The sequence below is a fragment of the Euleptes europaea genome, chromosome 2 (genome assembly GCF_029931775.1).
Source record: "Euleptes europaea isolate rEulEur1 chromosome 2, rEulEur1.hap1, whole genome shotgun sequence".
NCBI classification, from domain to species: Eukaryota; Metazoa; Chordata; class Lepidosauria; order Squamata; family Sphaerodactylidae; genus Euleptes; species Euleptes europaea.
This window is the reverse complement of record NC_079313.1, coordinates 63,519,151-63,543,649: the sequence shown is the minus strand read 5'-3', so window position 1 is coordinate 63,543,649 and position 24,499 is coordinate 63,519,151. Positions and strand designations below refer to the sequence as shown.

Here is a 24,499-nt window from a genome sequence, read left to right as displayed (position 1 = left end):
AAGAGCCCCCAGAAGGGACTGCGACATGGCAGGGGTTAAAGGTACCCGCGCTTTTTCCATGCCCTGCGGTCGCCATGGCAACCTTCTCCGGGCCAGACGTGCCGTTTGAGGCATCTTTTGTTCGCACGCAAGTTTCCCAGCTTGCGGGGTGGGGGTGGGGGGTCAAGGGAAGACGACCAGGGAAGGCCCTGGCAAACCACCCTGGAAACAGTAGAAAAGGGCAAGAGTCCAGGAGCACCTGAAAGACTCACACAAATATTTTCTGGTGTGGCTCACGAAAGCTCCTACCAGAAAATATTTGTGTGAGTCTTTCAGGTGCTCCTGGACTCTTGCCCTTTTCTTCTACCACTGCAGACAGACTAACACGACGACCCACTGGGAATCACCCTGTAAACAAAAGTCTGCCTGGGAAACGTCGGGATGCGACGTCGCCCCGTGGGTGAGGAATGACCCGGTGCTGGCACCTTGACCTTTCAAGTTTCCCCCTACGCGGCGGGGCTTGTTTCTAAGCGAGCGAGGCGAGCAAGCCTGCGTGGCTGGGCCTGCTCGGCAGGTCTTTCGGAGGGGAGGTCGCTCCAGAACGACCGGGTCGGCCTCCTCCCGCGCAGGCGCCTGGGCCCTCCCACTACAGATGGGTCTTCCCCTACTTCCCGACGCCTTTGGCATCGAAACTCCACGCTGGACACCTTTCGGTTTAGCAGTGGTGGTGCTCTGAGCTCTGCCAGCCTCGTGCTAAGTTTTTGCGGGGATGCTTCGTTTGAAGGATGCGGGAAGAGAAGCCTCGGCGAGAGCCCCTTGGCGTGTGAAAAGCACCCTGCCCCTCAGCGCAGGGCACAGGTCGCCCTATATGTGTGCCTCTGCCCCTCCTTCTGAAGTGAAGGGTGGGGGTTGCTAGAACTGCCCTTCTCTATAGGGGCGGCTCGAGCCAAGAAGAAAGGCAGAGTATCAACATTTTAATAAACAGGCCATTTATGCTTGGGAGGTTTTGCCTTGGACTTGCCACTCTCTAGATGCACATTTTTCCATTCCGAATTCTCAAAATTCTGTGTGGTGCTTAGTTTTGAGAATTCAGGTGAGGGGAAGTGTGCATCTAGAGAGCAGCAAATCCTAAGGCAAAACCTCCTATGCATAAATGGCCAGAGAGTGCTTTCACGCATGCTGAATAATTCACTTTCAATCCACTTTAACAATCGTTTGCAAGTGGATTTTGCCATTTCACACAGTAAAATCCAGCTGCAAAGTGGATTGAAAGTGCATTATTTGGCATGTGTGAAAGTGCCCAGACAGTCTTTGGGTGTCCTGCCATAGCTATTTGCCTGGTGTCCTGATAGCATTGGCTTGTTCTGTTGGTCTGCATGTGTGCCTTATCTCCCCTTTATAGGAAACTGAGTCTGGTTTCACTTGTGTTCCATTTATTTTATGGCTTCTGACCTTTGTTCTTGGGTACAAATTACTTTAAGTATTATTTTATGTTACATTTTCTGTAGTTGACCACCCTTTGGACTGGCTGGGACCATTGAGGGGATATATCTTTAAATACATCATTAAAGAGCAGAATAGGAAATTCTTCAGGTGCAGCTGGTTATACATAATGTTGCCAGCTTTGGGTTGGGAAATACCTGGAGATTTTGGGGAGGGTTTGGGGAGGGACCCCTGTGGGGAATAATGCCATAGAGTCCACCTGTCAAAGAAGCAATTTTCTCCAAGCTTGATTGTCTGGAAATCAATTGTAGTAGTGAGAGATCTCCAGGTGCCACCTGAAAGTTGGCAACCCTATGTTATGTGGGGAGAGGTGGGGCAGGGACTCTACTTCCTGAAATCTCCTAGACAGCTCTTAAAATCCAGGAGCTCCTGGCCTTCTTTGTGGGCCACTGTGATCCCCAAGTGCACTTTTGTTGGTGGTCCTTTAATCAAAGTTGGAATTCCGAAGATATTAATAAAATTGTAGATTTTAACACAGTTTGTTTCCCTACTACTTATGTGCAGATTGCAACATTAACCTTAGTTAAAATATTGTGTCTACTAAAATTAATGAAAATGAGCATGTGTGAGCTTATATTGTAAGCAGAAAGTATGATAGCTGAAACCACGTGAAAGTGCTCCTCCTACAACACTTATAAATGTGGAGTCTCATCATGCAGCCACTGAAATGTTGGATCATGTTATTTTATAACTAGTGAATTTAAATTGCACAGAATGTTGTCGTTTAGACTTTAATAAACTCAACTTATGAACAAACGTCTGACTTAATACCTTTTATTTTTGGTTCTGCAGCCCTGGTTGGCTTATCATTCACTGGAGTCATTGGCTTGACATTTCTTATGTTGGGGTGTGCCCTAGAAAATTATGGGTAAGAATATGTTAATGTGGAATACGTGTTACTGCTTTTTTAATCTAGTTTGCCAGTTTTAAACACTAAAATGCCAGGGTCAAGCTAGATGTGATGTTTGGATATCCCTGAGTCTATGTCCCTATGAGGGGGGTTTGATAAGTAAATAGCAGCCACAGAACAGATGAAAGAATTCAGACTTGGAGGAATGGGTTTTAACCAATCAGTTATCACAGGAGGTATAGTATGTTATCTGGAGGGCATCTAGTAGCTCCACAGAGGCTAGGAAACCCTCACGTTTTGGGAGGAGGGGAGAAGAAAAGGTTTAAACCTTTCAACCTGGTGCAACTCTGATCCTAATTAAGGACTCTGGTGTTGTTTAAAAAAACAAAACAGGTGATACCTCCTTATGTTAAATCTTGACCAGAGTTTATTTAAATGTAATCTCTAAAAAGTTGGCTTAGGAACACACATTGCATTTTTAAAAATGAAACCACTGACCATCTACAATTGATGACCTTTATAGGTATGAGTGGGAAAAGTCAGCTGGTGATTAGGGGTAGGATGTGGGGGGAAATGTTTCCTTGGAGGAGCTGTAAAGTGAAGCTAGAGTCTTTTGGAAAAAAACCTTGTTAAAGAGGTTGGGAGATTGGAAACTGTTTTGTCGGGTACAAAGGAAACAAGATGGTAAAAGGACAGGAAGTTCAAAGTGGAATTATGTGGACAGGAGGATAATAGTTTCAAGTATGTAGAAAGCAAAGAGGGAAAAGGCAACAGAAAATGTAGTTGGGCTGGAGGGATAGAATCTTGAAGGACCAGAAGGCTTGGAAATACATGGCCCTATTTGCTTTCTACAACAGCATGTGGCCCCCATTTATGTGTGTGGGGGGTAAGGGTTTAATTAATTCTGATTGCTGAGGAAGAACAATTATACATAAGGTTTATTTTAAGCTTCCTTATTTTTTCTCTTATTCTTTGTGTTTGTCTTTCCACAGTGTATATTGGCCTTTATTTGTTTTGATATTTTATGCCATATGCCCCATTCCTCACCTCATTGCAAAGCGAATAAGTGATGATACAGATGCTGCAAGCAGTGCTTGCAGCGAGCTGGCACATTTTGTCACAACTGGAATTGTGGTTTCTGCCTTTGGATTTCCTATCATCCTTGCACGAGTTGCTGTGGTAAGATCTTAAAGCAAGATGCTGAATGTTGATTTGTGAATCTCTTTGAAATATGGACATTTCTGGTGCATGGCATACCACTACTTTGCAAAAGAGTTTTGTCTAACGATTTCTGGTTAACTTACACATATGTATCATGCTAGTGAAAAGTAGCTGTGTACCTGCTAATCTGTGATACAATTTCATCACAGTTCATCATCATGCATGTAGTGTAGGAAATAGTTCCTTCCAGTATACACTTGGGATGTGTTGTGCACACAGGAAAGACTGGAATATAATATGTTGAACTGCTTGTTGCATATTCCTATATCTTAACTTTTTTCCCGGACAACTGTTGTCATGCCTCTTAAAAGCCAGAATGTATTCATTTTTAGTTTTTGTAAACCATAATCCAGATCCTTTAGATATACTAATTAAATTTAACTCAGGGGAGCATTCATTAGGCTTACACATTCATTAGCCTTAATGCAGAAACTCTGTGTCTAAAAGATTTTGACAGATCACAACTCTCAGCTAGTGACTCATGAGGTAGTTTACAATATAAAAGAACAACAGAAACAGTTTAAGAAAAAACAGAACAGATCCCAGTATTAAACACACACTATAATAGCAGATTAAAAATTAAACTTGCATGCACTTACATTGCAAGGCTTCATGCCATCGTTTAATTTGTTTTCTAAATCCACTTTAGGTTGAGGTTGCAACTCAAGGTACTGGACTTTGATTAGTCTTAATTACTCCATTTTTTTCTTTGCTTGAGAAGAATATTAGCTCTTCTGAATGATTTTTCAGTGTCTGGATTGGTGGGTTTGCCCTCTTTGCTTTTCTGGTGGCAGGATTAATTGAATGCTGAGAAAGAATATTGCCCTGGCAAGGTATGTTCTTGGCTCTATTCTGGTTGCCTGTAGCCACTGAAGATGGGATAGTGTACCAGTCCTGAGCAAAAGACAGCTGTACCGGTGCACTCTTCTTTCTCAAAATTGTGGCTGTCCTCCTTTCTACATCCTCTGAAAAATCATCAGATTAATTGCTGTCTATGCTCAAAACATCTTTCCTACTCCTAAATGGAGACACGCCTCTTCCAGTTCTTCTACATTTCCTTTTGACTATTGTTCTGAGTATTATAAGCCACTTCAAGCACCCCGTAGGGCTGGTGAAGTTAGATGTAACTTTTTTTGTCTGCAAAATGTTCTTTCCCAAGATCTTAATTAATATCTGTTCCAGTAGTAGGGCTTTATACTTTTTTCTTAGTCTGTTCAACCAAATGCATTTCTCTTTGTAGAGGACAAACTATATTATCAGTGCAGAGATACCACTAGAGAGAGCTCTAATGCCTTACTTTTCTAACCAAAATTATCTCACTGAAGGTTAGAGATGCGTCTGGAAACTTTCAAAGCTATTTTCTTAGTTTTAGAGGGGAAATGACGGTTTTGGGAAAACTTGAAATACACGCAGTGCCTACTACTTGAAAAACATGAAATGTATTGTCAGTAATTTAGTACCTACAATTATTTCTTTGTATATGGAACTTAAAGTATAAATGCTATGCAGTCTGGTCCTTTGTATATTTAATTGGAAATGTCCCACTGTTTAAATAGTTTGAATGTTGCCAAGATTGCATTCCTGTGTACTTATTTGGGAGTAGACCACATTTAAAACATAATCCTCGTTAGAGAGAAAGCCACAGACCTTCTGTACCGGGAGGATATTAAAGTAGTACTTGCTGTTTGGTAGAGTAGGAATAAGAGTTAAAAGTATAAACTGCTATTCTTGTAGTAGACATGAGAAAGACTTTATTACCTGGATTTTTAGAAAAGATGTAACATCATAAGCCTTTTGACAATTTGCTATTTTTAATAAGATTATTGTACAACACCTAACTTTTATGGTACTGTATGATGATGAATACATTGTTACGCAGAAAAAGAAAGCCCTCTGGTATTTTTAAGAGTAAAAGATCAGGAAATATCCTTATTTGGGAATGGGTTCCAGTGGGTTCCCTTCAGCTACAGGGAATCTTCCTCTTCCTCCAGTGGAAGTTTTCTCAGTGGAACCATGAGAACCCAATATAATTACAGGTAGGAACATTTGGATATTTAGTTAAACTTTACAGTAACATTTAGCTATTCAATAGTACATAATTAGTCACGATAATGCTACAATACTGTGCACATTTACCGGAAAGTAAGCTTTTTGGAATTCAGTGAGACTTGTTTCTGGCAAGTATCTTCATAATTGAAGATACAATTAGCTAACTTAAACTTGTATGTGTGTGTTTGATTTCAGTAAATAATATATTCTTGAAAGTATTGGCATAACTCAAGTTACAATTAGAATTGTCATAGTTACCTTGGGTGGTTCAAAAAATCGACACAATGGGACCAATTCAGGTATAGGTTTCTGCAAACCTGGGTCCCATTAGGGGCCCTAAAATAAACCCTTAATGGTAGCATCAGCACATGCATAGGAAAAATACAGATCTTTGGGTGGCCCAAAATTACCCAAGAGAAGATGGTGTAAGCAGAAGGAGCTACGTCTGGGGGTGGGGAGCAAAAGTGATGAAAGGATGAGGAGAGAAGGAGGCAGCATGAGAGCTGTGAGGAGGGAGCAGAGCTGGGGGTGGGTAGAATGGAAAAGAAAAGAGTGAACAGGTATGGAAGGGAGGAGGGACCTGGCAGGTAATTGAGGAGAGGACATGCAGGAAGCAAGATCAGGTAGGTTGGTGCTCAGGAGACTGAAAAGGGTGAGCACTCAAGGAAGGGAACGAAGCACAGAGTGAACTTTTCTTGCGCCAGGTTCTAAAAGTATTAATTGCTTAGTAATCCAGCTAGTTACTAACAATGCAATCATCATTAGTGTTGTCACATTTTCACTCTTACTATTTATTTTTTATTCAATTTCTCTCCTGCCCTCCCCCAGTGAAGGTCAGGCTCAGGGCAGCTAACAGCCATATAAATAAATCATTAAAAAAATCAAAGAGGTAATATACCACAATACATTAACAATTTAAACCCAGGTTAATTAGAACTATCTAAAATTACTTAAAAGATGGCGTGTAATAAATTATTGCAGATTTACTGCAATGTGAATTGAGTCTAGCAATGTTACTTTATAGCGGTGCTTTTAAAAGTATCTAGTTCTAAAAGAAAACATTTCATAGGAGTTTCAGAAGATATATTCCAGCCCTTCCCCCCCAATTTCTGACTTTTCCATTCATGTCCCCCCAAAATTGGCCTTTTTTCCTGTCTCTTTCGTCTTCATATCCCTACTGAAGGCTGAGAGCTTTTATTTCGTTGTAATTTTGTTGCCTGATTTACCATTCCTGGGTAAGGTAGTTAAAAAAGCTGTGGCTGAGCAGCTCCAGGTATTCCTGGAAGATACATTCTAGTCCAGCTTCCGGCCCAGCCATGGGACAGAGACTGTGCTGGTCACCCTCACAGATGATCTCCAGCAACAGCTGGCTCGAGGTGGGTCAGCGCTGCAACTATTGCTTGATCTTTCAGCAGCATTTGACATGGTCAATCACCATCTCTTGACCCACCACCTCCCCGACATTGGGCTTTGTGGGACAGCCTTACAATGGCTGATCTCATTTCTCCAAGGTTGGGGACAGAGGGTAATGCTCAGAGAGAGAACCTCAGCCTGCTATCCTTCAGTGTGCAGAGTTCTGCAATGGTCGATCCTCTCTCCAATGCTCTTCAACATTTATATGCGTTCCCTCACCCAGTTAGTCTGGAGTTTCAGGCTGGGGTGTCACCAGTATGCTGATGACACCCAGCTTTTTCTGTTGATGCACAGCTGACCAGACACAATCATAGATAAGTTGGCTGAGTGCTTGGGAGATTAGGTGGATGGCTTAAGCAGAGCTGACTGAAATTAAATCCATCTAAGACGGAGGTCCTGTAGTTGGCTCAGAATGGGTTGGATCAGACAGACCAATTAGTTCCTTCATTTTCTGTCAAGAGCCTTGGAGTGATTCTGGATGCCTTCCTCTTTATGGAGGCCCGGGTCACCAACGTTGCCAGAGCAGCTTTTTTCCATCTTCGCTATGCTTGGTAACTTAAGCCTTATCTGTCCTATGCTGATCTAGCCACTGTGATCCATGCAATGGTCACCTCCAGGCTGGATTACTGTAACTCACTCTATGCAGGGCTATCCTTGAGACTACTCCGGAAACTGCAGCTGGTCCAGAATGCGGCTGCACAGGTCCTTACAGGGACCCATTGGAGAGCAATATCCACACAGTGCTCTGGCAGCTGCCCTGGCTCCAGATTGAATTTCAGATTAGGTTCAAAGTGTTGGTACTCACCTTCAAACCCCTAAACAGCCTGGGACCTTTATATTTATGGGACCGCCTCCTCCGGTATATCCAATAGAGAGTGTTGCGCTCTTCAATTGATACTGGTAATCCGTGGCCCAGAGTCTATCTGGCTGCCCTCAACCAGGGCCAGAGCCTTCTTGGCTGTGGCACCTGCCTGATTGAACTCTTTGTCTAGGGAAATCTGGGCACTGAAAGATCTTGCACAATCACAAAAGGCCTGCAAGATGGAGATGTTCCACCAGGTTTATGGTTGAGGATAGTAATTGTTGTACATCCGTGACGATTACATCTGCTGGCCTGGACACGAATATCCCTTTTTATGCCCTCGTTTCTTCCTCTCTCCAGCCCCCTGCACCAATCTCTGTCTCTAGCCACCAATTAAGCTATTTATGTTAGATTTTTCGCTCCTAATTTTAGTGTGCTTAAATTTATTATTGTTTTAATATTGGCAGGAATTGTGTAACCTTAGATGCCATTGGTTCTTGTGGGTTATCCGGGCTGTGTAACTGTGGTCTTGGTATTTTCTTTCCTGACGTTTTGCCAGCAGCTGTGGCAGGCATCTTCAGAGGAGTAGCACTGAAGGACAGTGTCTCTCCCTGCTGGCGAAACATCAGGAAAGAAAATACCAAGACCACGGTTACACAGCCCGGATAACCCACAAGAACCAATGAACTCTGACCATGAAAGCCTTCGACAATACTTAGATGCCATCATGGTTAGATTTTTAAAATGTAATTTACTGATTCTACTTTATTATTGCTCTGTATGTGTCGATGGATTGATGTTTTATTTCATGCTGTAAGCCACCCTGAGACCCGCTATTGTGGGGGGGGAGGGGGTATACATTTAATAAATAATAGTAATAATTTTGAGAAGATCATGACTGACATTACGCTTTATGATTTTTTCCTGCTGTTCATGTTTGAGCTGGAAAAATATTCTCACAACATCTTATAAACTTTTTCCTAATTGGTTTCTTGTTCCATTGTTCTGTATGTCAGTGTCTTTTAGCAAATCTGTAATATTTTTTGAAGTAGACCAAAGGTTCTGTAATGATAACTAATTGGTTTGCTTAGTACTCAAAATTCACTGTTTGATCATTACTGCTTTTAGCATCACGATGCTGTATTTCATTGTACCTCTCTAATGGTCAAAATAACGTTTCCTGCCAGTGAATGAAAGATTAATTCTTATAATTATTATTTTTTTTTTGTATTTCAGATCGCGTGGGGAGCTTGTGGCCTTGTGCTAGCTGGAAATGCAGTAATTTTTCTTACCGTTTTAGGCTTTTTCCTTCTGTTTGGCAGAGGAGATGATTTCAGCTGGGAACAATGGTAGCTTGCACTCTTAACGAGGAGCTTATGCTTATACAGATCCTCACCACTTATGGAGCTTTAATATGATACAGAGCTTATAGTACATTGGTCTAATGTGTGTATGTATACTATGTATATATGTGCATATGCTGACTGTGTATGCCTGGCCTTACAGTCTTGGTAGTTTTTATATGTGAGTATTGGCTAACGTAGGGGAAGCTTATGGGTTTTTAAATCACAGTGCCTAAAATTATGCCCTCAGAGCAGGGAAGCTTATGGGAGTTTAAATCACAGTGTCTAAAATTGTGCCCCAAGAGACGTCTGTACAAAGTGAAAGATTGTATCCAGTTTTTCAGCTTTGCGTTATTAAATTACTGATTTTTTTTGTGCTGCTAGTTTTATCCTTAATACTTAGCAACATATGACAATTTAGCTTTATCAATGGAATTGTCCATTGAATATTATTCTATATACAAATTGTATTCGCACTGTTCTAAACATATTGCTGCCTTCCAAGTTCTCTGGTTAAGGTGGTTTTACTATAAATTATTGTATATTCTGTTATTAAATTGCTGATTTTTATGCTACTAGTTTTTCCTTAACACAAAGCATCTGACAATTTAGCTTTATTTATGGACTTGTTCATATTCTATATATAAATTTACTGGCATTGTTGTTCTGCCCTGACCTGGATAGCCCAGGATAGTCTGATCTCGTCAAATCTCAGAAGCAAAGCAAGGTCGACCCTGGTTAGTAGTTGGATGAGAGAAGTCTGTGTTTGCTAGGCAGAGGCAGGCAATGGCAAACCACCTCTGAACATCTCTTGCCTTGAAATTCCTATGGGGTTGCTGTATGTTGGCTGCGATTTGAGAGCAATTTGACAGCAAGCAACAACACCTGTTCTAAATATCCTACTGCTTTCCAACTTGTCTAGCTGAGGTGGTTTTGCTATATAGTATTTATATGCTCTGTTTTTAAGAAATCCAAATTCTTCTACTTGAGTTATCAGGCAAAGTAAGCAAACATGCTAATCTGCATAACTTATTTCAGGATAAGGTAACAAGTTGTACAAAGAACTGAAGCACTCACCTGTTTGTCTGCTTCTGTTTTCTGAAGTTCACCAAGCATTACGCTTATGTTTTGAAGCATACTTTTGCAGCCCATTTTTACAGTTATGAACCTCAAACAATGAAGGCAGAGATTCCCAAGAGGAGATTCTGCACATACCAAATTCTCTGCAATACAGAGGGCACGTGGTGCTCATGACATGTTTCAGAGTCATCTTCTCGGAAATAAATGACATTTAAAAAAAAAGTTAATTAATGAATACTCTTCATGATTGCAGCCACTTTGTTTCAGCCTGACTGCTCCAGTGAAGCACAGTGTTTAGGTGAACAAGGGCAAACGGTATTCAGTAAACCTGTAGAGTTATACAGAGGTACATACCTTACTGATTTATGAACAATATCACTTCGCTTAAGCAAATAATTTAGTGTTAGGATATTCTGAGAAGTATGCCTCCTTGCCAGAATAGGTACAGGTACCTTAGGGATGTGTACTATATTAAAATTTTCACAAGTGGGCAGGAGAGCCAGTGTGGTGTAGTGGTTAAGAGCAGTGGTTGGAGCGGTGGAGTCTGATCTGGAGAACCGGGTTTGATTCCCCACTCCTCCACATGAGCAGCGGAAGCTAATCTGATGAACTGGATTTGTTTCCCCACTCCTACACTCAAAGCCAGCTGGGTGACCTTGGACAAGTTACAGCTCTGTTAGAGCTCTCTCAGCCCCACCTACCTCACAGGGTGTCTGTTGTGGGGAGGGGAAGGGTACATGACCCCAGGTGTTGCTCACCAGAATGCATTAGTTGTACTTCCACTCCTGTATCTATTAAGTTAAAATGAGTGGCAGAAGATGCCTGACAGTAATCTTGCCAAGAGTCTTCTAAAAAAAATCATACTGTCTAGAGCTGTAAAACTTCCAGACATTTTGAAGCTATGAGGGGAGTAGGTATTTCCCCCCTGTTTTAAAGTAAAAAATTGAATGTACACAGTATATGCCTTCGCTTTCTACAAGCAAAGTTGCTAATATACACATACTTGAGAGAGCTGCAGACTACTATGCTACTTTAGCACATGTATCTTAATTTTTGCCATCTGAGAGGTAGGAAAGATAAAAATGGAAAATACCAAATGTTGCAGTAAACAAAATAGCTATTATTTGAACAGAAACATTCTATACAGTCACAATAAATGTCCAGGAAGTTTTGATATCAAGGTAAACATAACAATGAAAACATTGTTTAAAAATTGTCAGACACATTATAGTATATTAATTACTGCCAGAATTATTTGTATTTAAACAACATTCTTAAAATATGTTATATGTTAACATTATACATAGTAATTATCATTCTCTGATACTGTATATTGTCTTTCATTTAAAAAATTATGTACATTTTAGTGATTAAAACCTTGCCTTGAATCCAGGCTTTCCACAGGTGAGTGCTCTTGGCTGACAGCACCAGACATTAAGTTAGTAAGTGCATATGCTGTCTGCTGTTGCATGTGAGGATCTTTGGGCTATAGCAGACATTCTGAATTGCAGTATCTTACAAGTAGGGACCAAACTGGAGTGACATGCGTTTCTGTTTTTAAATAGAATTGCATCAAAAGGCAGATTGAAATACATAGTCGTTGCAGGTTTCATGGCTGCCTTATGCTGGGTATTTATTTAGCTCATTTTGCTAAAGTGCTGATATAACTGTTCTGTAATAAGCTTTCATTCATGGCAGTAGTGCAGAATCATTTTAACGACACAATTTGTAAAGTATTCAGAGTGTTAACATTTTAAATCACTTGGGGCTTACAGCTATGCAAAGTATGGACAGACTTTTTTTTAAAAGGCAGCGTTACCCAGATTTATTAGTAATAATCTTCTAGTTGCTATTCTTGATCCTTGGGTGCAAATTCCCATTTTCTCCCTTGCACCCAAGGTTCAAGAATAGCAACTAGAAGATTATTACTTATCAATCTGACCTAATCATACCTTTAAAAAAATGATTTTATCCTACCCTTTTGGGTTGAGTACATGGTTCTCTCCCCCTCTCATTTTACCCTTGGAATGGTCCTGTCAAGTATGTTAGACTGAAACATTGTGACTGGCCCAAAGTCACCCACTAAGTTCATCGTTAAGGGAGAACTGGCACCTTGGTCCCTGTAGTCCTAGTCTGACCTACTAACATCCCCAGTGTACTAGATCCAAATGCCTTTCACAAACTCTTGGGTTCACTCATCTTTCAAACTTGAACACTATACTTAAAATTGGTTCTAATTATGACAGGTGAAAAGTTAACTTGCTTTGAAAATATTGCTACGCTTGGAAGGAACAGAACAGAAACTTGGCTTTGCTGTTAGTTTCAGTGTTGTGAGAACCAATTTTTTTCCCTCACATGCTACACACTACAGCATTGGATCGTTTCAAGTTGGTTGATAATGCTAGGGTTATTAGGATTATTTTTTCTAGCAAATACCAAACCACTGTTTCACTCTTTAAAGTGGAAGTATGTTTCACATCAACCTGAATGGCATGTGGTATGTTTTAATAAACAGATATATTATTAATTTTGTAAAATTTGAAAGAGTCAGATGTTGTTCAACTCACAACTAGTCATTCTGCCACCAGCTATGAGCAGCCATGTACATGCAGTGGTTTTCATAATAAGGCTATAAACTTACTTGGAAGTGCCTTTACCTTAAAGTTGTTGTGGTTTGGAGAAAGCTTGTGCATATACTTCTACAATCTGGTTTTTAAAGGCTTTGTATCCTCTTTGTTTACTAGCTTTTTATATGTTCCAGAGTGTATATAGCAACTTGTAATAACTTTTGTAAACAATATTCATTGAAGTGTTTACTGAAATCACTTAATTTTACAGTTTGTAAATGAAAACATGGTTTTGTTTTTTTTCAAGTTCTCTATTAAAATTATACTTTGAAGTTTTTCTATTGCATATTATAAATTAGTCCTTTACCATTTTATCACAAATGAAATAAAGGATATGGATTACACTGACCTTATACACAGTCCTCAACAGTTAAAAAACCATTGTGTTACAGATATAGACAGTAATTGTTGCTTACTAAAACTCCTAAATTCTGTTTAAGGGAGTTGTGTTTTCCTTATAAGCTGGACCCTTTCAGTTCTGGCAAGAGAAATGTTTTTAAAATATTTAAAATTGTGTTTAAACTGATTTTAATATATTTTTAGTGGAGTGCTTATTGGCAGGAGCTCAGCTGTTTGCCTAGGAAAGTTTATTCCTGGGGTCAAAGGATCTGTGTGGTCTAACAGCCATACTGGGGGGGTAGGGGCTGCCATGAGGAGCCCTCCCCTTCCACAAGCACAACTTTGCTGTTGGAAAAGGGAATGGGGTGATTTTACCTCTTTGCCTCCTCTCAAGACAGTCCCCAGTTTATATGGGACTGCAGCTCCAGAAATCTTTCCGAAGACCAGAAGGGATTGCTGAGTGAGTGAGGTGAATGCAGCAAAGATCTCTTTATCTGCCAGCACCTTCTGCTGACAGATAAATGGATCGAACCCAAGCAAACTTCATAGTCATGGGATAAGAGGACAAGTCCTCTTATTGATTGAGAGCTGGCTGAAAAATGGGAAGAAGAGAGTAGGGATCAGTGGTTAGTTCTCACAATGGAGAGATGTGAGCAGTGGGGTCCCTCGGATCTGTGTTGGGACTGGTGTTTTTCAACCTGTTCATCAATGACCTGGAGTTGGGGGTGAACTACGAGGTGGCCGAGTTTGCAAATGAGATTCAATGTGAGCAAGTGTAAAGTGATGCATATTGGGGCAAAAAATCCCAACTTCACATATGCACTGATGGGATCTGTGCTGGCAGCGTCAGACCAAGAAAGGGATTTTGGGGTGGTAGTGGATAGCTCAATGAAGATGTCAACCCAGTGTGCGGCTGCTGTGAAAAAGGCAAATTCCATGCTGGCCACAATTAGACAAGGAATAGAGAATAAAACTGCTATAATACTGTCCTTGTACAAATCTATGGTGAGACCACACTTGGAATACTGTGTACAATTCTGGTCACCACACCCAAAAAGGATATTTCAGAGCTTGAGAAGGTGCAGAAAATAGCAACCAAAATGATTAGGGGACTAGAGCAACTGCCCTATGAGGAACAGTTAAATAGAAATGCATGTTACTGCATCTGTGAATATGAGACAACGGTGTGTGTATGTGAGAATAAGTGTAGAGAATAAGTGAACTCTTGTGTATGTGTGTGGTACATGTGGGCAGGATAGGGGGACAAGAAATATTTCTCTATTCTTACCTTCTACCCCTCAGGTACGTGGACAGTAGTCCTTCCCTCAAGATGGATGGAATGTTAGGGCACAGGAAGGGATATAAAGTTTCCCTCCATCTGAGTCATCCTATCCAATGTGAATGATCACAGATTATTGATAAATCTATGAGCAAAGATTTGATTTGATTGATCACCATTTGGCATCACTATGTTTCACTTAAGATCTTCTGTGCCTCTGCACAACCATATAGTAAGAAAAAAAGAGGGAAATGCAAAGTACTGCTCAGACTTCTTTGGAGTGTCTAATACCATTTATTCTCTGTTATTGAGTTACATTCTGTACTCTCTTAAATTGTCCAGCATCTAGTTCATCTCAGGATCTACAGTTTTTTTTTTACCAGCAAAGCTAAAGCATGAGTAATTTTTCTTATTATGCATGAAAAACTGCATCCTTATTTGTTCCATAGCCCTCTTCCATTTTTCTTTGCAAGCATATCTTTCTATTCAGCACGTAATACATCGTATTAAGTGTCAAGCATGTTTTGTGAACAAAATGGACATCCTGAAGTGGCTTTTAAAAATCAAAGTAACATGAGCTTTAATGTTGTGGCGTATGACCTGCAATTCTGGGACCACAAGAAATAATACCTCTTCATAACAGCACAGAAGTTTCTTTGTTATAGCTTCAGCACAAGTTGGGGAAATAGTTGAAGGCCAGACTAAGTGTGTCATGAATGATGATCAGCAAGTAGGGTTGCCAACCTCCAGGTACTGCAACGGAGTCTTCAGTACAAAAGTAGCAAGAAATCTTATTGGTGCTTACACATATGACATCAACAATACAAGAGTGAAAGATACATATAAGAACAGTCAAAGTTATATACAGTATGTACAATCTAAATAGGGTGCAGTCTCAGTGCACCAATTGCCATGTTCTTTCAAGTAAATGTATTTTCTTCAAAAAGTCCAATAGTAGGTACTATCCCAAAAGCACACTTTTTGGGAAAAGGTGGGGGACGGCCTTTTCAAATCTTTTCTTCAGCCCCAAACCTAAATTAAATAAAGCATACAGTGTTGCATCTAGTATACATCTCAAAAGTAAGCTGTTTATATATCAATACACTATGCAATACTTACAGTAAACATATCCAAATCGTACCCAATAGTCAAATCTTTCACTCTGTTCTCAGTTCCCTGAGGGATACTCTAAAGTGAAGCCAAGTACAAGGTTTTGCCACTAAGCATGCAGTTTAAAACAGGTGTTGAAAAGTCAGCTCGCCTCCGTGGAGGTTACCGTATAACATGTAGTATTGGAGCCCCACTGGTGTTTGCCTTTTCAAATATAACATGAGAAATCATTATCCACATTCATCCCTTTTGGTTTCATCGTATCAAAGAGATGTATGAAATAAGTCTCTTTTTGCCTTAGAATTCTTTCTGTATCCCTCCTATCAAACTTTTTACCCTTCAAGTTCCATATGACAAAAAAACGAAGATCATTCTCAGAGTGCCGGGCTTCAAGGAAATGATCTACGACCGGCGCACTGGAAATCCTTGCACGTATATGAGTTCTGTGTTCTAATATCCTGGCTTTCACTGGTCTAGTACTGGAACCAATGTACAAAAGCCAATAGAGATCCATTCATCTGGAGAAAATGGCTGTTTTGGCAATAGGACTCTATGGTATTGAAGTCCTTCCCCAAACCCTGCCCTCCTCAGGCTCCGCCCCAAAAACCTCCTGCCGGTGGTGAAGAGGGACCTGGCAACCCTATTAGCAAAGGAGGGTTTTTTTTGCTCATTATGATGAACAGCTTGGACAGAACCTGACTCCCAGAAAAAAAATTGTGGAGAGCTCAGTGGGCTGCAGCAGCAAGTGGGAAAGTATAAGCTTTACCACATGCACAGCGATTTAGATCCAACCTCTGATGTTTTAGTTGTCCTTCAATAACTCAGGTAATATGCTAATATACCCATAATCCCCTTAATGGCACTGTGAAATGGACACATAAATAAATCTGCACCAATCTGCATGGTGTAGTGGTTAAGGTGTTGGACTAGGACCTGGGAAATCCAAGTTTGAATCCCTACTTGCGCCTTGGAAGCTTAAGCCAGTTACATACTCTAAGCCCTGACACTGGATGGGAGACCTCCTAGGAATACCAGGGCGTCATGTGGAGGTAGGCAATGGCAAACTACCTCAATGTCTCTTGCCTTGAAAACCCTATGGGGTCACCATGAGTCAGCTGTGACTTTTCGACAAAAAATAGGCTTGGATCCTAAATACCCTTTTAGCCTGCAGTAGGCACTTCCATCTATGGAAGATGGGGAGGGAGATTTTTTGCAGAGGTCCCTATCTCACTACTAGGGTTGCCAACCTCCAGGTACTAGCTGGAGATCTCCTGCTATTACAACTGATCTCCAGCCTATAGAGATCATTTCACCTGGAGAAAATGGCAGCTTTAGGAATTTGACTCTATGGGATTGAAGTCCCTCCCCAAACCCCAACCTCCTCAGGCTCCACCCCCAAGACTTCCCACCACTGGCAAAGAGGGACCTGGCAACCTTACTCACTACAGTCCCCACTTTGACCCCTATGATGTTCTTGGGGGTACAGCGACCAAAAGGGGACACAGTTTCAAGGGTCAAAGAAGACAGCAGCAGGGGTGGTGGGGAAACAAGAAAATTATTATGCAGCACAGCTCCATTTGTGCTTTTTATGATTCAAACCATAGCCCTTCTGGTTATGAGAAATGAAGGTTAAGAGTTAACTCTGACAAAGTGGAATAGAAAACCCAGCAGGCAATAGGTGGACAGTCTACACATCTTCCAGCAAATCCCTCCAGATATACAGTTTGACCCTCCTGGGGCAAAAGAAGGAATGGTACTCAAATTTCAGTTTGTGGTAAAGAACAGTAGAAATGATATTCATATTAATTTCTATCCAGAAAAAATATCAAAACTCCATCATTGCGAAGCCATATGGGTGAGAGACTGAGTGGGAGTAAGTGCCTGTATTTACTAGGTTGTGATTTCCATTCCTGCAACTGCAGAAGTTCTGATATAAAGGGCTTGAAGTAATGGTGGGTTCATTTAATTGAGCAACTAGTAGTCAACACTGCGGTGTTGATATAAACAAAGCCAGAAAAATGAATCTTTCATTCTGTCATTTTGAAACTATTGTTATTTCTTTTCCTAGAAATAATAACCTGTCCCTTTTCCCCACCCTCAAAACAATTATTTATTTAACATTATTAGCATGATACCAAATGTACATTAACTGATAATCTGATAAACCATGGGGGGATGTCTATTTATTGGGAAGCTGAGTTCTTTATAACACTGAAAAAATACAAAGGTTCACATGTCAGACTGGCTTTCTGTATTAGTGGCAACATGAGTGCAAGCTGTGATGCAAATGTTACTATAGAAACTGTTCTTACTTCCAACTCAGTAAACAAGCCTGTCCAATACACATATGTTGCAGATTCTTAAGGTGCTCTTGCCTCGCTTAACATTTTTATGCATAGTATGGATGTCTTCTTTCAGTGTACTTGCCACCTACAGCTTTTCTTGGTTATTATTTTCAGTGTTATATTGCAACTAATTAGGCAAGATTCTTCTGAAAGGACAGTGGAGAAAACAGCAATATTTGAGTTGGTTTATTATTACCCTTTAGCTCAAGAATGTGCCCTCAATTTATCTCCCAGGTGTGAACATAAATAGTTTTCTTCTCTTTTTAATTTGGCAGATGTTCAAATATAGAAATGTAAAGGAAAGCATATTCACTGTTAGAAATGCTTCCCTATGCGACCACCTCGCTGGATCTTTAGGGAAGCAGACTGTTACTTCTAGGAAAGAAGTTTATTTTTGCCTTTCTACAGAATGACTGCAAAGTACTCTATACTTGAAAAGCTGGAGAAGTGGGATTTATTTGTTTCAGGCAAGAAAGTAACTTTTAAAATTTCATATATTTAGTGCTGGGAATTGTATTCTCAGGCACACAGTGAGCTGATTAGGAGAGGGATCGCGGTGTGCAGGCACAGGGCGCTTAGGCCTTCTCCCCTTGCCATTTTCCTGATCTGAAATGTCCACACTATTTGATCAATTGGGGAAACTTTTCTGTAACACATCAGTATACATGGAAAACCCAAAGGGGCAAATAACACCCTTCCGGGCCATTTCAGGTATTTTTCCAGTTCACCCAACGTGTTGAGTTGCTCTTCAAGGCATACCTCTGTTTGAACCCCTGCTGCAGCCACTGTGATGTGTGTGTGTTAAGTGCCATCAAGTCGCTTCTGACTCATGGCGACCCTATGAATGAAAGTCCTCCAAAATGTCCTATCTTTGACAGCCTTGCTCAGATCTTTCAAATTGAGGGCTGTGGCTTCCTTTATTGAGTCAGTCCATCTCTTGTTGGGTCTTCCTCTTTTCCTGCCCTCAACTTTTCCTAGCATGACTGTCTTTTCCAGTGACTCTTGTCATCTCATGATGTGACCAAAATACGATAGTCTTGGTTTAGTAATTTTAGTTCAGGCGTGATTTGATCTATAACCCACTGATTTTTTTTTTTTTGGCAGTCCACGGTATCCGTAACACTCCTCTAACACCCCATTTCAAAGGAATCTATGTTCTTCCTGTCAGCTTTCTTCACTGTCCAGCTTTCACACCCATACATTGTAATAGGGAATACGATGGCATGAATTAATCTAGTCTGCAGCCACTATCTATATAAAATTAAATCATGCCCCCTCCCAAGCCAGTGAGACAGCACTGTTATTGGTATAAACAATACTGGCTAGGGACAGCACCATTCTCTTTGGTGTGTAAGTCTGCTGGCTGGTAAATGTCCTGTCAATAGTATATCTTCTGAGTCAAATTCTCCCAGTGCCCTCTGACTAGAACAGTGGCCAGAGTTTAATGGTTTCAATATTGCAGGCTCCTGTTAATTTTTCAGTTTGGATTCATTATAATGGAAGCTATGGATGGAAGTTGGCACAAGGGAACTGAAAACAGAAATAGGCATGCCTTCAGGGAACAGGACAATGCATGTGGTTTCAAAAAGGGGCACTTGAAGTTGCCTTAACAGAAGGTACGAGGTTGTAAGGGATTTAATGAAGATCCAAATAATTAAATGAACAGATTTCAGGGATCACTCAGGCTCCATTCCAAGGCCTTGAGGAGTATGCCTTCCTATGCAGTAAATTTCAGAGTCTCTAAATTTATATCTATTACCATATCTAAAGTAACAAAAATATGGTTTTGTTTTTGTCACGGGTTTTAAAGATTATTTTGTTCATATAGAAAACAAAAACATCTACACGTATTGATTTATACTTAAAGAATGAACTACATCTGATTATAAACATCAAAGCACTCAAAATTTATGTGTGGCTTGACCAGGTTTATACACACTATTACAACAACAGCGGGTACTGCTGGTATTCCTGTTCAGATTGCGGTCAGGAATTTGTTCTTTGTGTATGGACACACCTCCTTTTCCAGAGGAACTGGGATCCGTTATATACTTCCTATATTCAGAAAAGGAAGACTGGGTGTCTTCCACATTTTAACCACTCACCATGTAAAGAATTATTTCCTTCTGTCTATCCTGAAGCTATTGCCCATCACCTTAATTGGATGCCCTCAAGTTCTGGTATAATGGAAGAGGGAAAAAAATCTGTTTGTCAACTCTCTATCCCATGCATAATTTTATAAGCCTCTATCGTGTCCCTCCTTAGTCATTTCTTTTTGAGCCTTTCCTCAAAAAGAAGGTGTTCCAACCCCATAATCATCTTGGTTGCCATCTTCTGTACTTTTTACAGCTCTGCAGTATCCTTTTGGAGATACGATGATCGGAACTGCGCACAGTATTCCAAATTGGGCTGCACCATATAGCTATACAGGGACATTTTAACAGTGGCTGTTTTATTTTCAATCCTTTTCCTAATAATGCCCAACATAGGGTTTGCCTTTTTCACTGCTGCAGCACACTTGCTTCATGCTTTCATTGAGCTATCTATTATGACCCCAAGATCTTCTTCCCTCAGTGGTCATTTATGCATGGGTACTTGGACTCACGTTCGCCCCCTGTCTGACTCGGTTGTTCCTTGGAGTTCTGCATGAGTTTTCTGTCCATTAAAAATGACCTCCCTGCCAGCCCTTGCAATGTCCAGGTCTTCCCATTCCTCTGTTAACTTGACTCTTCCCTCTCCCCTGAGCTCAGACCGGCTGAAATCTCCGTGCAGAAGGCAAAGCACGAGCCACAGGAACCTGGCTTTCTCTCACAGCCAACCATAAATCAGCGTGTAAAAAGTCGGGGATTCAAATGCTTCCTGCTTCCTTGGAGCTCTTTCTGAGCACAAGAAAGGCTTTTTAAAACCGAGGCTTGGATTCCTCCCCCCCCTTCTTTCCAGTTGCTCCATTTTTTGGTTTTTGTTCTTTAAATGCTTTTTTATGCGGCAAATGGGTTCTTTGGGGGGGATTTTCTCTCACACTAAGACTACGAGTAAGCCAATTACAAAGCAGCATTTTAAAAGGCAGGACTTGATTTGAGCTTGGAGGCTGCTGATGCAGAGATTGACCACCAGAAAGTGTGGGTCCAGCAAGCAACGAACCTCAGGTAAAACTCCCATACATAAATGACCTCAGTCTCAGCACGGTCAGACCCCATTACCTGAAGGTGAAATTATTCCCCCCAATACGCTTAACCTTACACTAATCAACACTGAACATTACTTTTCTCTACAGAGTTGCTTATTAGAATCCTAGTTTCCTAAAGTACAAAATGTTACTTGAAGAAATCACAAACCAGGTCAATGCTCACTGATTTAAACAAAAAGCATAATGCTCACATTGGAAGATACTGTGATTAATGAATCAACTTCTTTGTGCTTGAGTCACATATGATTGTCTCATTCTCTGTTAGCCTTGGAAATTCCTAAATGCTTTTATATCCCTTCTGTGTGACTCTTTGAGTGAACTCATTTTGTAAATGCATTTTACAGTATTTTCATACTGTTCAGCAACCATGGCTTGTATTATATTTTGTATTTTGTGTACACACCCAGACCTCTGGACTATTTTTGGTTACTGCCCTATTGAGAGCAATGTGTTTGGTTGTTCACAATCCTGCCCAGTAACATCAAGTTCACTGTTGGTCCTGATGGTTCATAAGTGTCCTGGGGTCATTTCTTATCCACCATGCCAGACGTTATATATCCCTTGTTGTTTTCCATCTGGTTTCCATTAGCACGTTGCCAGATAAATCTATTGAAACATCACCTCTCACTGTGTTAGTGGTCAGATCCAATACTGAATGATAATTCAGACTTAGGACTTTCGATGGAGCTAAGAATATGGATGCCAGTTTCTAAAACAGTAATGAGAAGTTGCCCAAAGAAAAAGGTGCCGATTAAAGTTCAAAGCAGAAGCTCAACAGAGACCAGAGTAGGCCTAAAGGTGACATTTTTAAAGAGTTCTTTTATAGTGTTAAGAAGGGGTGGTGGTCTGTGAACTCATTTTTGACAGCTTTTGCTTCCTTGTTTTTCTAGCTATATTCACATGTATGTTCTAGTGTTGAGTAGGCCCACGGAACTTGTAACCTGCTAAGAGAACCATCCTGTGGACTCAGAATCCCACTCAGGTCTATTCAATGGGGCATACTCCCAGGTCAATGCACACTGTAAGACACAACTTACTTGTGTGCGGTGGCTTACTAGGTGCTTGATAAACTTGCCTGTTTTTCCTATTACAGGCAGTCCTCAATATTTATCAGAAAGGCTATAACTTTGCTTGGAGGCTTCATAGGCAGTGCAGACCTTCATTAGGTATTGTCATTAGAGCTGCCACCCTCCAGGTGGTGGCTGGAGAGCTCCCGCTATTGCAACTGATCTCCAGGCGACAGAGATTAGTTCCCCTGGAGAAAATGGCCGCTTTGGCAATTGGTTTCTATGGAATTGAAGTCCCTCCCCTCTCCAAATCCTGCCCTCCTCAGGCTCCACCCCCAAAACCTCCAGGTATTTCCCAACCTGGAGCTGGCAACCCTAATTGTCATAATCTTCTGAAAATCAAAGTGATGATGCTGTAGTGCTAAATGAGGACTGGCTACTCCTAAAGAACAGGCTAAACTAGAATTTTACATGTCCAAATAGCTCTAACTGGTTAGTTCATATAAAATACACAACAATGCTATGAAAATTCAATGTATATGAAGGAAAGATAATATTTAGCAGAATCAATCCAAAGGCAAAAGGGCCAGCTAGCATAGGAGGATTAATCTGAAGGGAGAAAACGTCTAGTGCCATCAGTCAAAGGGTGAAAACGCATGGTCGCTTTAGCCTCCTTTATTGCCTGTTTCAGCCAGGATTCAGCCAGGATCGAACACACATTCGGCGAAACGCATGCGTTCGATCATGGCTGAATCCTGGCTGAAACAGGCAATAAGGGAGGCTAAAGCGACCATGCTTTTTCACCCAATGTAACTTAGAAGAAAGTTTATTTTATTTTATTTTAAATATAATTATTCTGTTTTCCATATAAAATCTCCAAAGGTCTTCTGAGTAAAAATATAACACCCAAAAGAAATCTATACAGATAATAACTCAAATTTACAAAAGAAAGTATACAAAATAACAGTAAATGGAGCAGTAAATCAGTCAACAATCAGTCAAATAACAGCAGAAGTGAACATCAATTGACAAAAGCCTTGGAAAATAGGAAAATTCCTTTTGCCCTCACGCCCTGGAATGAAGACATGAGACATAAGCACTTAGGTTAGTCTTAATGCAGGTTAAGAACTGATCTGCACCATAACTTAACTTGGTAACCTAAAATGGTCCAGAAACGGTATATCATAAAAATATGTGATCACTCACATCACCCTGAGAAAAAAGCAATGTCTGTCTGTCTACGGAACCTTTAAACAGTTGAAATTTAGCATATGTTAATTTAATTCTTGGCTTCAATGTCTCATATGAAGCTTAGATACTTTCCAGACCTGTCACTGTTGTGATTCTGTGTTATATTATCAACACTTTGTTTTTTTGTTTTTGCTTATTATATGTATACTGTAATCCATGTCTTACAATTTCTTTGAACCTTTGTTACTACTATTTTGTATAATTTTGGAGTAACCACAAGGTGCTAGATAACCTCTGTTGCTTTGCACATTTTTTCTGACTTCTATCAGAGGTTTCTCCTTTTTTTAAAAATTTAGCATAAGCCTACTCCATTTGATATCCTACTTTTCTTTTCTTTTTCTGTTTTAAAAATACAATAAAAGTCAACATTTTTAAATTTAAGGTTGCTAACCTCCAGGTGGGGCATGGAGATTTACTGGTATCACAAATTATTACCAGATGATAGAGACCAGTTCCCCCTGGAGAAAATGGCTTCTTTGGAGCGTGGACTCTATGGTATCATACCCCTCTGAGGTCCCAGCTTGAGTTCTAACCCAGGAGCAAACATCAAGAAGTAAAAATATTCTATGAAAATATCTGAAATCACTGCAATGATAGTGGCCTGTTTCTTGCAACTAGTTGAAAAGCAAATTTATTTGCAGTGGCTTAAAAATTACCCATTCTGGTGATCATAACTGCTTATCAATGTTTCTATGTCTGAATGTGATTAACTTTTGAAGAACTTCAGTCTGCTTCCACTATTGCTGTTAACTGTGATTCATTTCCCTCTAACTCAGAGTGAATCACTGTCAACAAAGGCTACTTGGTTGACAGTGGGTGATTCTGTCCTAGACAGCAAACAACTGTGCACTTAGATACCAGAAATTATGTAGAGATTTCAAAGTGACCTTTTTGAAATCCTTCCCTGATTATGACTCAGTATGGAGTTCTTGAGATTTGGTAGAGAACATTCATGCTCTGATTCAAAAGGTAAATGTACTGATTAAACGCACTGTTGACGTTGGAACTATTAAAATGATTAACTTGGGTTCACTGGTGGCATTCCAAAGAGCCAGATAGTGACTTCAGATTTAGTCGGGGAGTTTTGGAGTCCCTCCTCTCCAAAAAACATTCT

At 40.4% G+C, this 24,499-nt stretch overlaps 1 protein-coding gene across 1 annotated transcript; it reads left to right on the top strand.

Annotated features, from left to right (window-relative positions):
- The first annotated feature begins 10 nt into the window (after window positions 1-10).
- LEPROT (leptin receptor overlapping transcript) lies at window positions 11-9,197 on the top strand. The gene is made up of 4 exons (XM_056845187.1): window positions 11-41; window positions 2,275-2,350; window positions 3,325-3,511; window positions 9,054-9,197. Exons 1-4 carry the CDS (start codon window positions 26-28, stop codon window positions 9,168-9,170), a joined length of 396 nt encoding a protein of 131 aa, XP_056701165.1. The 5' UTR covers window positions 11-25; the 3' UTR covers window positions 9,171-9,197.
- The last annotated feature ends 15,302 nt before the right edge of the window (window positions 9,198-24,499 follow it).

What these genes read in the sequence shown, in the direction of transcription:
- LEPROT (XM_056845187.1), top strand. An exon ending in TGTGCCCTAGAAAATTATGG is followed by an intron (nt 2,351 to 3,324) that starts GTAAGAATATGT and finishes GTCTTTCCACAG; the next exon opens with TGTATATTGGCCTTTATTTG. An exon ending in TCCTTGCACGAGTTGCTGTG is followed by an intron (nt 3,512 to 9,053) that starts GTAAGATCTTAA and finishes TTTGTATTTCAG; the next exon opens with ATCGCGTGGGGAGCTTGTGG.